Source organism: Aedes albopictus, chromosome 1, assembly GCF_035046485.1.
Source record: "Aedes albopictus strain Foshan chromosome 1, AalbF5, whole genome shotgun sequence".
NCBI classification, from domain to species: domain Eukaryota; kingdom Metazoa; phylum Arthropoda; class Insecta; order Diptera; family Culicidae; genus Aedes; species Aedes albopictus.
This window is the reverse complement of record NC_085136.1, coordinates 166,337,399-166,359,076: the sequence shown is the minus strand read 5'-3', so window position 1 is coordinate 166,359,076 and position 21,678 is coordinate 166,337,399. Positions and strand designations below refer to the sequence as shown.

General features: G+C 45.6%; 1 protein-coding gene across 1 annotated transcript in view; it reads left to right on the top strand.

Moving 5' to 3' along the window:
- Window positions 1-16,838, top strand: part of LOC109415596 (homeobox protein Hmx) — a 232,438-nt gene extending 215,600 nt beyond the window's left edge. Inside the window, exons 3-4 of the mRNA XM_029862047.2 lie at window positions 901-1,330; window positions 14,545-16,838. Of these exons, the coding sequence (XP_029717907.2) occupies window positions 901-1,330; window positions 14,545-14,857 (743 nt within the window). The 3' untranslated portion in view covers window positions 14,858-16,838. The remainder of the gene's footprint in view (window positions 1-900; window positions 1,331-14,544) is intronic.
- The last annotated feature ends 4,840 nt before the right edge of the window (window positions 16,839-21,678 follow it).

Genomic DNA, 21,678 nt, shown 5'->3' with positions numbered 1-21,678 from the left:
TAATACTCGGTGTGGTTGGTCTGAACTTTCTCTCTCGAAAATCCTTTGGTAACAAGTTGCGATGGTTCAACCAGAACTAGACGATACATCTTCATGATGTCGGCAGCGAAGACTATGACATGTCTGCGGAATCGAAGTAGGATACTGAACAAAGCATATTGTACGTTGCCATCGACTTGCAGAACGTCATTCAGCGGCCTTGCGCCTTGATATGGTCTCACCGAGGCCACTCGTAGCTTGGATGTGGAGCTAGATGCTCTCACCGGATTGAAGTAAGGTTTCAAATTTGTAGTTCAATATTACCTTTGAAAATTCCTTCAGAAGAGCGCGCAAAACAGCTACTATCGTCACACGATCACACGACGACGAGTCTTTAACGTTGAAGGAAGTCGACCGGAAAGCATTTGGTGTCTTCGAACGTGATGAGCTCGATGAACAGCCAATACGTTGAGTCCAGGTATTCAAACAAGATCTGGTCCATTGTCAACTGGCCGTCGATAAAGCCGGCTTCATAACTTCCTACAAACTTTGATTGGTTTCAACGACAGCATGTACATAATAAGCCAGAACTATTTGTTTTCTCTGCAATTCAGATCAAATACTGCTAAACTGTACGAGTAGGTTGGGTACCTCTATTTTTATGTCAATTCCCAGAAAACATGTAATCGTTCCAATAATAACTACAGCCATTAATCGAAATCGTTGGCTTTGAAACGTCGCAACGATCGTTAATGTGATTAACAATAATGATGAAATATCTCTGATTTATTCATTTCGGAATTTATGGCATATAAGCGTAATAAGCGATAATCGATTGATTAATGTTCGCAAAATTAATAGCACCACAGAGCTAAAGCGCATTATTCATTGAGTGTGTGTGTGTTTCCTCCCCGTCCCCAGATAACGTTGGCGGCATATTGGAAAACCAGTCCCCATCGCTGACGCCACCGCCGTCGCACCAATCCAAGACACCTCCACCGCATCCGGCATTCATGGGTGGTGGGTTGTCGCACAGAGCTACCGGCGGCGGTCCGGGAAGTGTCATCAATACACACGGTGCCACCGTCGGCGTCGGCGGTACTCACAATGGTCTCGGTTCCGGCGGAAGCAGCCTGGGTGGTGGCAGCGGCAGCACCGGCGGCGATGATTGCGAATCCGATGACGACGGTCAGGAAATTATCGAAGAGGACGAGGATGGCAGCGACAGGCCGTCGGACTCGGCGTCGCCCAACTCGAACGGAGCGATGCAGTCCAAGCGGAAAAAGAAAACCCGAACCGTGTTTTCCCGGGCGCAGGTTTTCCAGCTGGAGTCGACGTTCGATTTGAAAAGGTGAGTCAATTATGTTACGCTTTTGGGGTCTGATGAGTTTTATTTCTGGATTGTAGAGTGATGACAAAATATGGCGACAGAATCGCTTGGATGTTGGGATTATAAAACGTTTAGCTTTTATGTTATTTTTAACTAAGCTAAAATAGCTCAACGCCGCGAGTATCCATTGAGCATTCCATTTAAAGTTTTAGAAAGCGTTGCTGGTTATTGTGATTGGATTCATCAAGAATAGCAACATTCATCTCTAATTATTTAGTTCAACATAAAATTCGTAACAATACTGAATCAACAATTTGCCGCCATAATACAGTCGAGTCTCGTATTTGACGCTGTCACCCACTTCACGTCCCCCGCAATTTCACAGCTGTCGTGCATCCAATCCCGCTGATTATTTTAGTGATGTTAGTTTAGTGCTATGGACTCATCACATACAAAAAATGAACTGAATTGGTTAGAAGACAGCCTGGAAAATGCGGTGGGCTTAAAGTGGGTTGCAGCGCCTAATAGGAGACCCGACTGTACTCTATTTGCAGCGGCAGCTCTCTACTCACCGGATCACTCTCCACCTGGTCTGCCCATCGTGCTCTCTGTGCTCCACGGTCACTTGAACCAACCGGATGATGCCCACCGTATCCGTCCAGGTTTGGCCACTTTGAAGATGTTGGGTACTCCGTAGAGTACAGCGAGCTCATGGTACATCGTTCGCCAACATGCTGTTCTGGTGCTCACCGCAAAAGATCGTCCTTAGCATGTGTCGCTCAAAACCTCCGAGGGCATGCAGGTCCTTCTCGGGCAATGTCCATGTCTGGTATAAATAGAGGACCGCCGGTCTTATACGCGTTTTGTACATGGTGCAATTCGTGCAGAGGTGAATCTTTTTTGATCGCAGTTTCTTCAGGAGCTCGCGTTCGTAGTAGGCACGATTTCCACTGATAATGCGCCTGCCCTCGTATTTAACGACTGTTCCGTACAATCCGTACGGAATGAGCGGAAAACAAACGAGCAACGATACAATCCAACATACCCAGCAAAATCCGTTGCCAGAACGTGCACCGACCGAAGAAAAGATTATTCGCTACTGTCGTTTGTGAAGTGCTTCATACGACCGCCAATCGCTCGAGAAACACTCTGTACCATAGTTCCGACCCGACACCAACATGCAGCGTGTTTCGTCCGAAAGAGTTCCATCGCGTCCAGGTACAAGCACCGACAACCAGATCAACTACCAAGGCTGCAGCTGAAGCCGCGAAGCAGAACCAGCAACTAATTGACAACGCACTCAGCTGAGAGATCAATGCCGACGCAGACACGCTGAAGGAAGTATCTCGTCAGCGTGATCAGGTAAGCCTCAAGTTGGCACGCGTGCAAAGGGCACCTGTCGCTATCAAGCATGAGGTGAGCCTCCCGCAACTCCAAACATTCCTGAAGAAGGTGGATAACGCATACGCCGAATTCAGTGCAATTCATATGAAGCTGGTTGCCGTTATTCCCGATGAAGCTTTCCATCAGCAGGAGGAGATTTACATCGCTTTCGAGAAACGATACGACTACGCCCGCACAGTCATCGAGGAGCTTATGTTAGCACACGAGACGAACACCACCAAAGCTCAAACTCCGCTACCACAGGTGACCCTGCAGCAACATCAGCCATTGAAGGTCCCGACTCTCACTTTCGATGGATCGTATGCCAGCTGGCCAAAGTTCCAGGACCTGATGGCTCGCTCGGGAAATTCCGACGCTATCAAGCTTGTTGGTGAAGCGGCTGGAGTTCTTGATGTCATGGTGATGAGCGAAGGGAACTACCAACAAGCATGGGCTGTCCTCACCGAACGATACGAGAACAAGAGGATGATCGTACAGACCCACATATGTGGCCTGTTCGACATCCAGAAAATGACTTCTGGGTCCTGCAAGGAGCTGTGACGACTTCACGGTGAATGTGTCGACAATGTCGAGAGCCTGAAGTTCCTTGAGGAGTTCCAAGGTATTTCCGACTTGTTTCTTGTCCACATTTTGGCTTCGGCGATGAATCAAGCGAGAAGGATGGCTTGGGAGTCCACCCAAAAGAAAGGTGAGTTGGCTTTGTACGTACAGACTTATCGTTCCTCCAGACAAGGTGCCAGATGTTGGAGAACTGCGAAATGGGTTTTTCCAACAACCGCAACCAACAGCGATCGTACAGCGCAGTCAAATACAAAGCGAGAAGTTTCTACGAACCCGAGAATCACCGAAAATTCCGCTTCCCAAGTAACCAAAAGTTCCACTTCCCATGACAAAATGCACTTTCAAGTTCCGCGAAGTTCAGATAAAGTTCCAAACGGAACTTTCTGGCTGCTTAAGAGGCTAACGATGAGCCTTGCTGGAACTTCGGTCACAAGTTCCGGCAAGGCTAATTGTTAGCCTCTTAAGCAGCCAGAAAGTTCCATTCGGAACTTTATCTGAACTTCGCAGAACTTTAAAGCTGCTTAAGATGCTATGTCGGAACTTTGTCGGAACTTTCAAGTTCATAGAAGTTCAGTTCAGTAGCATTGTGTTTCAATAAAGATTAAATTTATTTCTTTTACAGAAAACAACTGTTTAAGCGTACACGAATAATAGACAAATATGAATTCATCAAATCAATGAATACTAGGCTTGAGCAAAAAAAAAATTCCGCCCATCGGATTCGAACTGACAGTCGCTGCGTGAGAGCCCAACGCTCTACCACAGTACTACAGCTGGGATTGAGTGGACAGTAGGTAAAGTCTGACTTGAATCGATTTTCTGTCGGCAGCTAGTTTTGTACATTTGTACAGTAGTGAAGTGAGCTTGACTTTGTCAAGTGTCTTCAGCAGCGCAGCGGTAAGACGGCAGGCTATCACGCAGGAGAATCCAGTTCAAATCTACATAGCAGCGACATATGTGAAATAATTATCACAAGCAATTTCCAGACGTGAATCACAAACCCCCCCACCAACAGGGTGTGATTCTGAAAACACATTTTTGTTTCTGCATGAATTTTGACAAAGTTCTGTCAGAAGCTGCTTAGAAGGCTATCCAGCGTGCTTATGTGAACTTTCAAGTTCCAAAATTACTTAAAAATGAAGCTGCTTAGAAGGCTAATGAGCGACCTCGAACAAGCTGCTTAGCTTATAAAGTACCCTTTTATCTGAACTTTTGGTTACTTGGGTTATTTGCAAATTTGCCGATTCTACGAAGACTGTGCTCTTGCTTAAAGCGTTTGTGAACGTATTAGACGCAAATAACCAACCGCATCCCTGCCGCGTGCTTCTGAGCAGTGGTTCCCAGGTGAACTTCGTCACTACCGATCTTGTGAGTTGCACCGGAAGCACAAATCACCGTGTCAACATCCCTGTCAGAGTAAACAACGATGTCGAGACCACTGCCTACGATAAGGTAATAGTTAAATTTCGATTCCGTGTCTCCGACTATGAAGCGCACGTGTAGTACTTTCTAACGCCAAGCTTAACAGGAGTCATCCCAGCATCAAGTTCCCTTCAGAGTTTAACTCGCCGATCCCGAGTTCTACAAACCGAAGAAGATTGACATGCGGCTTGAAGCCGAACTGTTTTTGAAATTGCCTAATCATGTCCAGGGTACATCAAACATGATGATAATTTTCCCGAGTTATGTAAGACTACACAAGGAGTACCCGGAGAAGATCACCCAGCGTATTCGTAGCACCCAGGAGTTATCCGGTCCTAGTCCGACTTCCAGTAACCTACAGAATGAGAAATACCGCCGAGGGATGCGAGAGGATAATCCAAGTCATTTAACGCGTTGTGCCGTATTCCGCCCTTCGAGTTCGACTGCCAATGTTCGAGTAAAGCAACCGCCGATTCCGATAGATATCCAGAACCAGTCCTCACTTTGAAAAGTAAGCCAAAAGAAACGCTTCGAACTTTGTGGAAACCAGAACCCTGGACTTTTGAATGGACTGCAACAAGTCTGCATCAAGCGACAACAAGTAGATATAGTGTATGTCAACTTTACCAAAGCGTTCGACAGTAACGATTGCATAGGCATTCACAGTTCTTGGATTCATCAAGCGGAACACAAAGCATTTTAAGGATGTACTTACCTTACCGGTCAGGCTAAGGCCGGGGTGGCCTCTGCTGTATATAGTAGCCGCCTCCATTCCTCTCGGTCCATGGCTGTTTGTCTCCAGTTCCGCACTCTGCGTAGGGTCAGCAGATCGTCCTCCACTTGGTCGACCCACCTAGCTCGCTGCGCTCAACGTCTTCTTGTACCGGTCGGGTGACTCTCGAGAACCATTTTAGTCGGGTTGCTATCCGACATCCTGATGACGTGACCCGCCCACCGTAGCCTCCCGATTTTCGCGGTATGGACGATGGTTGATTCTCTCAGCAGCTGGTGCAGCTCGTGGTTCATTCGCCTTCTCCAAGTCCCGTCTTCCATCTACACTCCGCCGTAGATGGTACGCAACACCTTCCGTTCGAAAACTCCAAGGGCGCGTTGGTCCTCTGCACGTAGGGTCCATGTTTCGTGCCCATAGAGGACGACCGGTCTAATCAGCGTTTTGTAGATGGTTGACTTCGTGTTACGGCGAACTTTATTCGATCGTGGAGTTCTGCGGAGTCCAAAGTAAGAACGATTCCCTGCCACAATGCGTCTCTGAATTTCTCTGCTGGTGTCGTTATCGGCGGTCACCAGTGAGCCCAAGTACACGAATTCTTCAACCGCCTCGATTTCATCACCGTCGATATGAATTCGGAGTGGCGGGCGCGGTGATTCCTCCCTGGAGCCCTTTGCCATCATGCACTTTGTCTTCGACACATTAATGACTAATACGATTCGCCTGGCTTCACTCTTTAGTCGGATGTACGTTTCCGCCATCGTCTCAAATTAACGAGCAATAATATCAACATCATCGGCGAAACCAAGCAGCTGAACGGACTTCGTAAAAATCGTCCCACTCGTGTTTATCCCCGCTCTCCTAATTACACCCTCCAAAGCAATGTTGAACAGCAAGCACGAAAGACCATCACCTTGCCGTAACCCTCTAAGAGATTCGAAGGGACTCGAGAGTGTCCCTGATACTCGAACTACGCACATCACTCGATCCATCGTCACCTTGATCAATCGTATCAGTTTATCCGGGAATCCGGATAATCTGCCATAGCTGTTCTCGATCGATTGTATCATACGCCGATTTGAAATCAATGAACAAGTGATGTGTGGGCATGTTGTATTCGCGGCATTTCTGCAAAACTTGGCGGATGGCGAACATCTGGTCCGTTGTAGTGCGTTCACCCATAAGTCCAGCCTGATATTGCCCCACGAACTCTCTTGCAATCGGTGATAGACGGCGGCATAAAATTTGAGAGAGTATCTTGTAGGCAGCGCTCAGTAGTGTGATCGCGCGGTAGTTCCCGCAATCCAACTTGTCGCCCTTTTTGTAGATGGGACACACGATACCTTCCATCCATTCCTCCGGTAATACTTCCTCCTCCCAAATCTTGGTAATGACCCAGTGTAGTGCTCTCACCAGTGCTTCTCCACCGTATTTTAGAAGCTCGCTTGGTAGTTGATCTGCTCCAGCGGCTTTGTTGTTTTTCAACCGGCCAACCTCCTCCTCAATCTCTTGGAGGTCAGGGGCCGGAAGTCTTTCGTCCTGTGCACATACTCCTAGATCTGTTACCACGCCACCTTCGGTACTTGCAACGTCACCATTGAGGTGCTCATCGTAATGCTGCCGCCACCTCTCGACCACCTCACGCTCGCTCGTGAGAATATTCCCGTGATTATCTCGGCACATGTCGGCTTGTGGCACAAAGCCTGTGCGCGAGCGGTTCAGCTCCTCGTAGAACTTTCGCTCTCGTACGGTGTTGCAGCATTCTCGCCCATGCTGCATTCTTCTCGTTTTTCAACTGTACACATTCGCCGTTGTACCAGCCGTTTCTGTGATTCGGAGTCGCGAAGCCTAGTGCTGTAGCCGAGGTACTACCTATGGCGGATCGGATGTTCCTCCAGCCATCTTCAAGTGTAGCTGCGCCAAGCTGCTCTTCCGTTGGTAGGGCCACTGCCCAAGCAACACACATGTTATAAAAGAGTTACGACAGCGCAAGTTTTGGTTGTATAGAAGTTTATTTTACGTAATTCTAACATTGTGTTGAAATAACGTAAAATAAACTTCTCTACAACCAAAACTTGCGCTGTCGTAACTTTTATATAACATGTGTGTTGCTTGGGTGCTAACTGCTGCGCGTAGTCTTGAGCCACTTCTACGTTACGAAGTTGCTCGATGTTGAGCCGCGGCGTTCGACTTCGACGCGTGGTGATAACTGTCGAAAGTTTTGAGCGCATGCATACCGCGACTAAGTAGTGATCCGAATCTATATTCGCACTGCGGTATGTGCGGACGTTGGTTATATCTGAGAAGAATTTACCGTCGATTAGAACGTGGTCGATTTGGTTTTCTGTTTGATGGTCGGGTGATCTCCAGGTGGCTTTGTGGATATCTCTGCGAGGGAAGAAGGTGCTTCGGACTACCATACCACGGGAGGCTGCAAAGTTTACGCATCGCTGGCCGTTATCATTCGATAAGGCGTGCAGGCTGTTTCGCCCGATTACCGGTCTGTACATTTCCTCCCTTCCTACCTGCGCGTTCATGTCGCCGACAACGATTTTCACGTCACGCGACGAGCAACCATCGTATGTTTGCTCTAACTGCGCGTTGAACGCTTCTTTCTCGTCATCGGGTCTCCCTTCATGTGGGCAGTGGACGTTGATGATGCTGTAGTTGTAGAAACGGCCCTTAACTCTCAACATGCACATCCTTGCATTAATCGGCTGCCACCCGATCACACGTTGTCGCATCTTGCCCAACACTATAAGTGCGCAGTATACTAGAATACAGAGTGCTCGTGTGGGCGCCCTACGATGTCGTTCATAAACACCACCTTGAACGTATCTACCGAAACATTCTACGATACGTACTGCGTGAACTGCCGTGGAATGATGGTCGACTGGCCATCAACCGATCACGCGCCTCTGCATGTCGTTCAGTACGGTAAAAGCTGTTCCCAGCTCTCGTGTGTTGTGGCAACTCTGGTAGATGTTATTATTACCTCTTTACCATTTAACGTTAGCACCATAGATCCTGTTCAGCACTCCTCCTGCAGCGCTACGATGCCGAACCTGCGGTCCTTCAGTATATCTGCGAGTATGCGGTGCGGGTGCTCCCGATGCAGTTTAGAAATCTGCAGTGTCACGTACATTCATCTCTTGTTGATTTTTCGGTGCTTGTCTTCATATTGGTTGGCTGACAGGGCTTGGCACCACTAATCCAGGAATCTGGGGTTAGCTTCCCGGAAGCTAGGGCTACATGCGCCAAGACGATATTGAAGCATGTGAAGCTATAAGACTGAATAATTGTATTCGAAGTTTTTCCATCTTGTTTGAAGGTTCCTGGTATATCTGGTTCCAAGAACCTAGCAATACATAGATCGAATCAATGGTGGTATGTGTAAACGTTGTTAAGGTGAATGTCAAGGAACTTTCAGTACATAGTTCAAAGTGGCCGAAGAAGTCCGAGCCGTTATTTACTGGTGCTCTAGTTTTCATCGTGGATGATGACGAACGCTATGGCTGGATTCGAGCGAAAGCTGTAAGAGTAATCGAGGACAGGGAAGATTAAATACGACGAGCAAAGGTGCGTCCATCGATCGGAGTGTTTCTACGACAAGCGCGCATGCTGGCACCGGTCAAGGTAATGGCTAGAAGCTAAATCTGGTTGAGAAGAAACTCCTGGCCAAGGTTCTTGGGGCAGGGAATTGGCTTCTTTAGCGGTGTTGAGTTAATTCGATATTCTCAATCTGCACTCCGAACTTCAAATTATCATGAATTTTGCAACCCGGGATCCCATTTAACACTTATGTGGCCGGCAGGGTACCCGGGTACCTTTTTCAATTTCAAATCTCGATATTTTAATGGTTATTGAGACTAGGATGTTGGAACTCTTTTAGATCTTAGAACTCGTGAATATACATCTATTACTGGGGTTGACCAAATTTTAAAGTGAGGAGGGGCAGGGGGAGGGGCTCCTGCATTTTTTTATTACGTGGAAGGCCGGCAGGGTACCCGGGTACCCACGAAATTGAAATGATCATATCTCCGTCAATTTTTCATCGATTTTGGAAATTTTTAGCTCATTCAATTCAGAAACTCATCATCTATCGGGAAAATATTTGGTTAGACCGATCTAATCACCGTGGTTTTCGGAAAATCCTTATTTTTGGGAGCATGTCCTTATACCATATTGAAACCCACATTGTTAAGGCTAGGATACCTTAAAGTGTTTATGGTCAACCATGGCCTCACGGGAAGCGTGTTCCGAAATCACAGTTTCAAAGTCAACACGTTTTATGATTCCATGCCGGTCAGATACAATATGCCAAAGCAATTTTACGATGCTTGGTACCGAAATTGCTACTAACCTACCGAAAATCCCGTATATTGTATTGTATAACAACACGGATCCGGAAATCCGGATTTTCCGGTACCTATGGTGATCGGACCGGTCTAACCAAATACGATCTCGATAGATAATGAGTTACTGAGTTGAATGAGGCAAAAACTTTTAAAATCGGTGGAAAAATCGCTGAGATATGATCATTTCCATTTCGTGGGTACCCGGGTACCCTGCCGGCCTTCTACGGGTGTTTTTTTTGCTGGCCACACTACGGTTAAGAAACAATTTGAAATTTGTATAGAAGCGAATGGACCACCCCTCGTCGGATTTTGTACTAGACAGAGATGTCAAGCAGTTCCCCGGCTGTCAAAAAGTGATATCAAATAATGTCTTTTAAATTTGTGTTGGGTACACTAAAACCTCTTTTTATGCATGTTTTTTTTATGCACTTTTAATTTATGCACCTTTTTTATGCCCTGCATAAAAAGAGGGAAAGCTACTCAGAACCAATATTGTGCATAAGAATATTTTATAATGACAGGAACTATTGCAACGGCGACCGGGGGGTGTTTACAGATGAGAGCAAAGGAAGGTTCGTTTTTGGGTGTTTCCGAAGGTCTCATGTGCGTTACATGGGCTTCGAGTGGGCCTTAAGGGGATTTCGGAGTCATTTCAGGAGTCTCAGAGCATTTTAGGCTGGTTTCAAAGCCGTTACGGAGGCGTTTTTAGGGGTTCTGGTTTAGGAGGATTTTTTAGACATTTCAAGATGTTTCACATCATTTTTGGCGTGATTCAGAGGCGCTACGGAAGCGTTACGAAGGAGTTTTCGGGGTGTTCGGAGCCTCTCAGGTGCGTTACGGAGGAGTTTTCGGGGTGTTCGGAGCTTCTCAGGTGCGTTACATAGGGTCCGAGGGGGTTTAAGGGGGATTTCGGAGGCATTTCAAAATGTTTCAGAGCATTTTCGACGTGATTCAGAGGCGTTAGGGAAGCGTTACGGAGGAGCTTTCAGGGTGTTCGGAACCTCTCAGGTGCGTTACATGGGGTCCGAGGGGGTTTAAGGGGGATTTCGGAGGCATTTCAAGACGTTTCAGAGCACTTTCGGCGGGATGCAGAGGCGTTACTTGTGCGTTACGGAAGAGTTTTCGGAGTGTTCGGAGCTTCTCAGGTGCGTTACATGGGGTCCGAGGGGGTTTAAGGGGGATTTTGGAGGCATTTCAAGACATTTCAGAGCATTTTCTGCGGAATTAAGAGGCATTACGAAAGCGTTACGGAGGAGTTTTCGGGGGGTTTGGAGCCTCTCAGGTGCGTTACATGGTGTCCGAGGGGGCTTAAGGGGGATTTTAGAGGCATTTCAAGACGTTTCAGAGCATTTTCGGCGGGATGCAGAGGCGTTAGTTAAGCGTTACGAGGAGTTTTCGTGGGGTTCGGAGCCTCCCAGGTGCGTTACATGGGGTCCGAGGGGGTTTAAGGGGGATTTTGGAGGCATTTCAAGACTTTTCAGAGCATTTTCGGTTGATTCAGAGGCGTTACGGTAGCGTTACGGAGAAGTTCTCAGGGGTTTCGAAGCCTCTCAGGTGCGTTACATGCGGTCCCCGGGGGGGGGGGGGGGGGGGTCAAGGGTGATTTTTTAGGCATTTCAGGATGTTTCAGAGCTGACTCTGGAATACCTTAAATCGTCCCTCAAACCTCATGCAACGGCCTTTAAAGTCTCCTGAGATCCCTTGAATTGCCCCTAAAGCCCCTTGGAACGCTCCTGAAACCCACTTAATACTATTGAAATACCCCCTCCTCAAACCCCCCGAAACAACCGCTTAAAACGCCACTGAAGCCCCTTGGAACCCCCTTTTTTGGGCTCTCTGGGAACATTCTGGAAACCCCCTTAGCCCCACCTCATCTGCCCAGGAGCAAGATCTGTTCTCACAAACTAGATTTTCTTATTAAAGCCCAAACTTAATTTATGCATAAATTTCCCTCTTTTTATGCCTTTTTTAATTTATGCCCATTTTTAATTTATGCAGTCCCAGCCATGTGCATAAAAAGAGGTTCCAGTGTATTAAAACAAAGTTATAAAAATCTGAAAAAGAAATCAAAGTGAATTAGAAAAACATGATCTTTTGTGTAACATTTGAAAATTGTTACGGGTATAAATATTTGTTACAATAATAAGACAAAATGATTGTTTTAATGTGTTCTAAATGTAATATTCGTGAGTTCTTTGTGTTACAATACAAGTTTCAATTCGACTTGTATATATTCGCCTAATTTTAATGCACATTTATAGGGTTCTGTCAGAATAGTGGCCCATGAAGTGCAATCCTATTTTGATTGCCAACTTTCAGGTCATTTCGTTCAGTGGATAAATACTAGAGATACAAACCTTTCCCTGACATGGAGTTATAAAGTTATAAAGCTCTGGTAATAGAACTCGAAACGGGATGCCCGATTAGGATTAGTTTTTCTAGACGAAACCAAGCTTTGAACACAGTAACAACTACTGTGATCTAAAAGGCATATTGCCAACTAAAGCACAATTCCAGGATGACTGATGGACCCAAATCATGAGCATGAGCATGAGCATGAGCATAGATGACCGCACAATTCGTAGTTGCTACTCCGTGATTGACCAGAGCAATCGAAATTGCACAAGGAACCAATGAATAGGGCTTGGGACTAGCTTACTATTCTCAATGTACACAGGTCGAGAGCTCTCAACTTTAATAAGGTCAATAACGGCGCCGGCCACGTCCTTACGGTCATCGAGGATGGAAGGGAATGTTGGTAAGACAAACGTTGTTATAAAGACCGCGACTCGCTGCATCTCCACGTTTGTCTCAGGAAGGAATTTTTTGTTAGTAGGGTAAGGTACATTGTCAGTCCGGGAGTCACCTATGGTTGATGATATGATTTGACAATGGATCAATATACACAAACCGCCGTTAACAACCGACCACTTTTCGACGCAAGAACTAGCCAAAAAGAAAATTCTATCGCGCGTCTCCACTCCACTAGGGAGCAGAAACCTTTAGTCTATTCCACACAGAAATACACTAAACGCGACTCACTTGTCGGCGCCCGGATTTTTTTTCTCGACCGGCGAACCCGAACTAACATTTTTCACTCTTTTGTGTAAATGCAAAAAATGAAAGAAAATATTTATTATCAACTAAAAGTGTATTGGAAACTAGCGCCGAAGGGAAGCGAAACATTCGGAACCGACTCGAACCACGGCGCGCGCACACTCGTCCCGTCGTCGGAGCCCCGCAGAGAGAAGGGGAAAGAAAATCGCAAAAATCTAGCAAAGCGAGCGCGCGAAACTTTGCTGCTGCCGAACTACCGCACACTACTGACTGCTTGGCGTCCCGTCGTCGGAGCCCCGCAGAGAGAAGGGGAAAGAAAATCGCAAAAATCTAGCAAAGCGAGCGCGCGAAACTTTGCTGCTGCCGAACTACCGCACACTACTGACTGCTTGGCGTCCCGTCGTCGGAGCCCCGCAGAGGGAAGAGGAAAAAAATCGCATAGCAAAGCCAGCGCGCGAAGCTTTGCTGCTACCGAACTACCGCACACTACTCCAGGATGACTGATGGACCCAAATCAATACATGAAACCTTGTCATCCTGTGATCGGAAGATGTTATCCATCTGGATAACAGGGCATATATCTGTTATGTGTCGTGTTGCGTCAATTTGTGATGTCTCTTATTTGTGCATTTGTAAGGTTCTATATGTATCGTGGAGTGTTAATACTTTGTAATATTGATATTCTTTTATTCTTGTAACATAACCAGTGAAGAGAATTGTCAGACAAAAGAAGCACAAAACAAGCAACAAAGAAGGCGCGACGATTACTCTTTATCCCTACTGGTAACAGATAATGACATGATCTCGAAATTTTTTGTTGCAGACAAAACGAAAGCTGAATTTGTTGCGTACTTTTCAACTCGTGAATAATCAATTATTACTAACCTAAAATCGAAACTTTTTGATGATACATCTTTAGCAGCGTTGCAGTGTTTACCGACTCGAAGTTACCGCAAGAAAATCACAATGCAAGGCTTAAAAATCTCTAAACTCGTGGTGCACGATCTTTGTCCTATTCTGTTCAAGTTGGGACAAACGTATGTCGCATTGGGTAGAATGTCGCAACAAATTCAGTTTGCGACATTGTCGTTATTGTTGCGCGATGGTTGAATTTTGATTCACTGAACATAACATAACATTGTAATATTTATACCCGTAACAAAATCCACATTTTTTTCTAGACTTCGAACCCTTAAGCTCCGTTACAACATTGCAATTATTTTTTTTCTGGCTGTGGATGGCTAGAGAACAAAAATGCGAGTTTATTTCACGGAGGTTCTAGGAGATACACACATATCTCGTTTTTGTTTTGTAGTTTGTTAACATATGCGTCCACCACCTGTTGAAAAAAACTCACATAAAAGATAAACACACAGCTAAGATTGGAATCAACACTTTAAAACTCGTCGTGAATCAAACTTTCATTAGAACAGTCAGAACCTATTTGCAAAAGTGCCCCACATGGGCAATCGAAATTACGGCACAAAGTTTAAAATCTCCTTGGGCAAGTGATGCGCCCAACTCAACGGAGGAATCCATTAACCATCCTTCCAGTAGCCACTTCTGAGCCACCAAGCCAAGCCGAGCATGAAACAGAACAGCATTCAAACTGCAATCAATTCTATCGATTTTCAATTTCAACCCTCATCTCATTACCAACCACTCAGTCTTCTTACGGTCGTCCTTCTTTCTCTTCGATCCAGGTACCTCAGCTCGTCGGAGCGCGCCGGTCTGGCAGCATCCCTCCGGCTAACGGAGACGCAGGTGAAAATCTGGTTCCAGAACCGTCGCAACAAATGGAAACGGCAGCTGGCAGCCGAACTGGAGGCAGCCAACATGGCGAACATGGCGCATGCGGCCCAACGACTGGTCCGCGTGCCCGTCCTGTACCACGAAGGGGCCGCCGGTGGGTTTGTACCACCCCCTCCACATCCCCACTCCCAGCAGCTGTACTACACAGCGGCGGCGGCGCGTGGCGGCAGCCCTCCACGACCACCACTCTCATCCTTGGTGTAATATTGTGTTTCGAACATTGGTACTACAACTGTCGGCGCCGCCAATTGTGCTAGTGTTGGTAGGGCTGATAGGGCTTGTACCGGTAGCAGCAAAAACTAGTACCAATCTAGGGATCGGAGTAACAGGGAGTCCCCTGATAGGAACCAACAACTTCAGAGTTGAATCGCTTTGTGAAGCTATTTTAACGTAATAGTAGCGAATGCCAAATAAAGCACAGAGAAATATGGTTTTAACCTAGGAGCTGGGAGCGATGGTAAAATCGATCTCCAGAGAATATACCAGTATAGCGTTGAGTGTAAATAGTGTGCGGGCGCAAAGCAAATGCGAGAGACAAACGATAGGAACCATTTGGCAATGAAAATATTTTAAAGCTAATATCATCCCCCACTTCAGAAAATAGAATGACTGAAATAAATCACGCTCACACATGCATGTGGGGATCATGGAATAGAAAGGGAAAGCGACTGAATGGAAATCATTTTTCGAAAGCGCACCGAAAACACCAAAGAGCTCTATCTAATGTGCTTTCCAATTGGCCGGACGGAAGTATTTCAACAAATTCTGAGTAAAAATGATCTCCAAAGGTGCAGAACAGAATGGTAACGATAGTCATTTGTCTTACCTCGTTGCTTGGGTGGCACCTTATAATCCTTTTCAATATAGTTCGAACAATCGACTGCGATCTGCATATTTGGATGAGTTAAAGACATCTACCTATGACAATATGTGTAATTTTGTTCTAATTCTGTATTTCACTACTCTCTACTTTCTTTCTCATTGCTGCGTATACTCTTGAACATATGAGGAGGGGTTAAAGTCAGCCATGTTTAATTTCTTTGACGTATCTTCCTAAGATTGCTGCCTAGAATTCAAGTCTCATTTAGAGTCTGCCTCACTAGTTTAACCGCACACAACTTTTCTAATATGCATCATCTGTCAGTCTTTATTTCTACTCACTAAACCTAATTTTAACCATTCCAATGTCCCGTCCATATGTGAGTGAGCAAGAACCGGGTTGCTCGCCTTCGTCTTAACCTGTGGGCAGGTCAAATTGCTGTAGACTTCCTTTATTTCCTTGTTGAGGCTGCGCCGCCATGAGCCTCTGGGTCTGCCTCTGCTGCGATGTCCTGCTAAGTTCCAATCTAACGATTGTTTGCAGATTTCGTTCCCGCCCCTGCGGAGAGTGTGACCGACCCACCCCCACTTCTGTTCCCAAATTTCTGTCGCTATCGGCTTTAGATGGCATCGACGATGGAGCTCCACGTTGGAGATTCAATTGTACCGCATATATATACCGCAGGCATCTATTGATATAGACCTGTAGCCGTTGAGTGTTCTCCGCTGATGCACACCAAGTTTCACTCACTGGAGTACAGCAGCACAGATTACACTTTAGATTTGAAAATTGGGATTTTGTTGCGACAAATAATCGGTTGTTTTTCCATACATTTCTTAATCTCGCAAAAGCAGACCTCGTCTGCTTGATCCGTGCAACTATGTCGATCTTGGTGCCACTTTCAGCCGCCATTTGGCTACCAAGATATTGGAAGCTTTCAACATTCTCTACTGCTTGCCCAGCTACCGTAAAGCTGGGATGTTTGACCGTGTTTACATCCAACGATTTGGTCTTGTTGACGTTGATGGTGAGACCTGCCGCTGAGGAGCGAGCTTACTATGCATGTCAGAACACCGTTGAGCTAAGAGAGCAACGTCATCAGCCAGTTCGAAGTCATTCAGGTACTCCATGGTAATGGGCTGCCACAGCCACCCACGATTTGGTTCTCGATCAATCGCACCTACCAGGATCTTGTCGATTACGATGACGAACAGTGACGGTGATAGTAGAGATGGGCAATCAGATCCGTTAAAAAGATTCGTTTCAGGAAAGTGAGCGAGTGAGGCGTGGATCTTTTACAAAGAGAGCCGGATCACTAGTTTACATGTATCTGTGGGAAAGAGCCTAAAAGAACCGATTCGCCTTGACGGAGGCTCTCTGAGAGAATTGCGCTGTGCGTGAAAACATTTTTTTTAACATGGGAAAGGATAGGAGCTGCATCTTCAAATGCTTCTAAAATATTTTAGGGACCTCAGATTGAAAAAAGTGTTAATGTTTTGCAATATACTTTCAATTAGTTACACTATAACTGGTTTTAGACAAAAAGTTTTTAAATCACAATGTTATGTCTATAATATAGCGTATCAAAATCTCATTCGATAACATTAAGAACGTTTTGCTTAAAAAAAATTTATAAAGAATTAGAAGCATTTGAAAATGCAGCTTCTATCCTTTCCCATGTTAAAAAAAATTGTTTACACGCACAGCGCAATTCTCTCAGAGAGCCTCCGTCAAGGCGAATAGGTTCTCTTTGTTTTGCTCTGGTTTATCATTTCCAAAACACAACTCCACGAAGCGTGGAGCAAGCACAGCCAACAGCGATGGCCCCTCACCCTAGCCCTGCAGCCACAAACAACCCACAGGAGCTCTCGCTCCCAGCTCTTATCCGCTTGAGCTGGGAGCCGTACCGTTCGTAGTCCGGACAGAGCTGATCCGAACGACCCAACCCACACTCACACATTGTTACATACTTCTTTCGTTGGGTTCTTCAGCAGTGTGTTGTGTGGTGCTGATGGTGCTGGGAGAGAGATAATGCGGATATGCTATGCTAGCACATCAAGAGAAAGAGTGTCGCAAGCTGTGTTTCAGAGAATACTGTAAGCGAGCAATTCCATTAGCCCATATAGCCGAGGCGGTAAACGCACGGGTATTCAGCATGACCATGCTGAGGGTGACGGGTTCGATTCCCGGTCGGTCCAGGATCTTTTCGTAAAGGAAATTTCCTTGACTTCCTTGGGCATAGAGTATCTTCGTGCCTGCCACACGATATACACATGCAAAATGGTCATTGGCAGAGGAAGCTCTCAGTTAAAAACTGTGGAAGTGCTCATAGAACACTAAGCTGAGAAGCAGGCTTTGTCCCAGTGAGGACGTTACGCCAAGAAGAGGAGAGAGAGAGAGGAGCAATCCCATTCGTTCGGTGAGGCTTGGTCATTCAAAGCTGATCCGCTGATCCGCTCAACAGATCCGGTTCACTAATGTGATGGACGCGGTTCGGATCCGATCCGGATCCGATGAAGTGAGCCGTTTTGCCCACCTCTAATTCGCCTTGACGGAGGCTCTCTGAGAGAATTGCGCTATGCGTGAAATCATTTTTTTTAACATGGGAAAGGATAGGAGCTGCATTTTCAAATGCTTCTAAAATATTTTAGGGACTTCAGATTGAAAAAAGTGTTAATGTTTTGCAATATACTTTCAATTAGCTACATTATAACTGGTTTTAGACAAAAGTTTTTAAATCACAATGTTATGTCTATAATATAGCGTATCAAAATCACATTCGATAACATTAAGAACGTTTTGCTTGAAAAATTTCTATAAAGAATTAGAAGCATTTGAAAATGCAGCTCCTATCCTTTCCCATGTTAAAAAAAATTGTTTTCACGCAAGCGCAATTCTCTCAGAGAGCCTCCGTCAAGGCGAATCCTCGCCTCATTCCAGTAACGTTCTGAATGGGATCTGACAAGACACCGTTGTTCAGTACTCTGCACGAAAGTTCCTCGTACTGTGCCTCAATTAGGCCGATAATTTTCTCAGAGACAACCTTGTGCCTGAGGGTTTCCCACACCCTAAAACGAAAGTACACAGCGAATGATTAACTTGCGAAAAGACAAAGGATTTTTCACTCATATTTGCGTACGACTAGATCAGCACAAAAAATGTGCTGATCCGGTATTACGCAAATTTGCGTGAAATTTCACACAAGTTTGCATGAAATCTTTTGTATTTTCGATCGCTGCGTGAAAGTTACTCCTTGCTCTGTGTACATCGATCTTTCCGGGCACAAGTTTTCATGAAAGAGACAGTGGAAAGCTTTTTCGTAATCAATTAAAACCAGGTAGAGTGACTCTTTGAATTCATTGATTTGCTCCAAGATGATACGGAGCGTGACAATATGAACACACAGAATCGTCCGACACGGAATCCTGGTTGCTGCCGCCGGAGAGTTGCGTCAATCTTCTCCTGTATCCGGTTTAGGATCGCTTTGCCGAAGACTTTGCGAACGACGCATAGCGATATGATAGCCCGCCAATTATCGCATACAGTCAGGTCATCCTTTAAGGGCACCTTTATTGAGACGCCTTGCATCCAGTCGACCGGAAATGTCGCGACTTCCCATATGTGGCAGAATAATTGATGCAGCAGTTGTGCAGATACTACGGAGTCAGCTTTGAGCTCGGCTGATAAGCGGTCGATGGCCCGGGCCCTGTTCGATTTCATGCTACGGTTGGCTATCTCCTGCACTGATGCAGCTTCGGTGTTGACATAGGTGTTTGCGGCTTTCTCGCCTTTGTCGGCTAGGGACTCCACCCACGCTCTTTCGTCTCGCCTACATGAGCGTTTCAATACCTTCCCAAGATCCGTATAGCACAAATGGGCTACCGTTACGACTTCGGCTCCTCGTGTTTTCGCTCGCTCTATCGCGGCTGTGGATTTCCTTCGCTTCTCTATCTTCCTCCTGGTGTCATTTGTGATTCAGTGCTTTTTCTGGGTGCGTAGCTAACCCAAATTATACTTGCCGGTAGCGATGAGGGCGTTCTTGATGACGCTCCATTGATCTTCTACGCATCCACTTTCCGGAATATCTACAGCAAGGTTGTCCAGCTCCTCGACGATCTTTTCACCGCAACGTCTTTCAGTCGGCGTGTGTAGAACCGGCGTCCTATTTTTTCCTCCTGTCGATGCATTCTAGAAATAACCAGCCGGATCTCGCCGATTAGGATATGATGGTAGGATTCAATGTCAGCGCTACGTTTGCTTCGTACATCAAAAAGGCTCCGTTTCCATTTCCGGCTGATGCAGATGTGATAGATTTGATTTTCCGTGACGCCATCACGGGAAACCCATGTCACTTTGTGCACTGGTCGATGGAGAAAGAGCGATCCTCCAATCACCATGTCATTTTTGTTTTCTCCCGTTCCAAGTTTGTTTGTAAATGGTTAGATATAGGTCGAACTATCTGGTTTAGAATTGAAAATTGTATGTAGACGAAAGTCCACGTTGGAGAGGGAAGTCCAAGTAGAACAACAATGAGTCTATATTGTTAATTATTGCATGCTTCAAAAGCAATGAGGTTAAAACAAGTATAATATAGGGTCTGGGACCATTTGGACAGGGGCACCTATTTTGGGTATTTGTTGCTATAACTCAGTCAGTTTCAATCCGATTGACTTGAATTTTTGATCATAGTTAGATACTGTACGTATCTGATCGTGTTCCAAAAATCAAGTTAATCGATTAAAAATTGACTGAGTATAACAGCAAATGCCCAAAATAGGTGCCCTGTCCAAATGGTCCAGACCCTTATTCTTTCTATTCCTGATTTTGTGATCTGAGCGATTCACCCAAGTAGATTATAGACCATTGCCTACCACACACGGAAAGAGTGTACATACAGAATTTTATAAGGTTCCTACTTATCGGATAATTCCCATTTCAACAGAAGAAGATCTACTTCCAAATATTCCTAAAATATAAATGAGAATAAGATAGAGCTGAGTGCTTTGCTTTACTTGTGTAGAATACTTCCAAACCAAACAATTTATTCTAACCAAAAAAATAAACTGTACGTGAATTTCACCCGAGGACTCTTACGTTCGATAGCCATATTAGCCGTGTAATGTGACACCTTTTTAACACTCCAATTGTACAGTGTGTATAAAGAATCGTTTTAAGCCTACTATTCTAGATATGTTTGTATATTTATTACGCAAAACAAGAAAAAACGTACACCGTAACGATAAGTAGACTAATACAGATTGACTTAAAGAAAACATTATAAACAACAAAAGGGGGCGGAATGGTCCTAGAAGTGCATGTCTCGTAGGTGGTGGCTGCAGATTCGCTGCTGCACCTCGATCGATATCTAATGGCATATGCGAAATATAATATTCACACAATTGTTATACAAATTAGGGCGGTTGTTTTATTAGAATATTGAGAAATTCTTGTTCGAATTCTTCTTTACCTTACGGTCAGATTTAGGCTTGAGTGTCCTTTGCTGTACGTAGAAGTCGTCTCCATTCTACTCGGTCCATGGCTTTGCGAAGGGTTCGCAAAACGTCCTCAACTTGATCGACCCACCTAGTTTGCTGCGCACCACGTTTTCTTGTACCGGTCGGATTGCACTCGAAACCCGTTTTAATCGGGTTGCTATCCGACATCCTGATGACTTGACCGTAGCCTCCCGATTTTCGCGTTGTGGACGATGGTTGGTTCTATCTGAAACTGAAGCAGCTCGTGGTTTATTCGTTTTCTTCAAGTCCCGCACTCCTCCGCAACACCTTCCGTTCGAAAACTCCAAAGAGCTCGTTGGTCTTTTGCACGTAGAGCCCATGTTTCTGCCCATAGAGGACTACCGGTCTAATCAGCATTGTGTAGCTGGTTAACATCGTATGACAGCGATATTTGTTCGATCGTAGAGCTCTGCGAAGTCCAGAGTAGGCTCAATTCCCTACCACAATGCGTCTCTGAGTTTCTCTGCTGGAGTCGTTGTCAGCGGTCACCAATGAGCCCAAGTACACTAATTCTTCAACGCTTGATAATTGATCTGCTCCAGCGGCTTTGTTGTTTATCATCCGGCCAACCTCCTCTTTAGTCTTTTGGAGGTAAGGGGCAGAAAATCTTTCGTCCTACGCACGTACTCCCAGATCTGCTATCACACCATCTTCGTTGCGTACAACGCCGCCATTGAGGTGCTAACCGT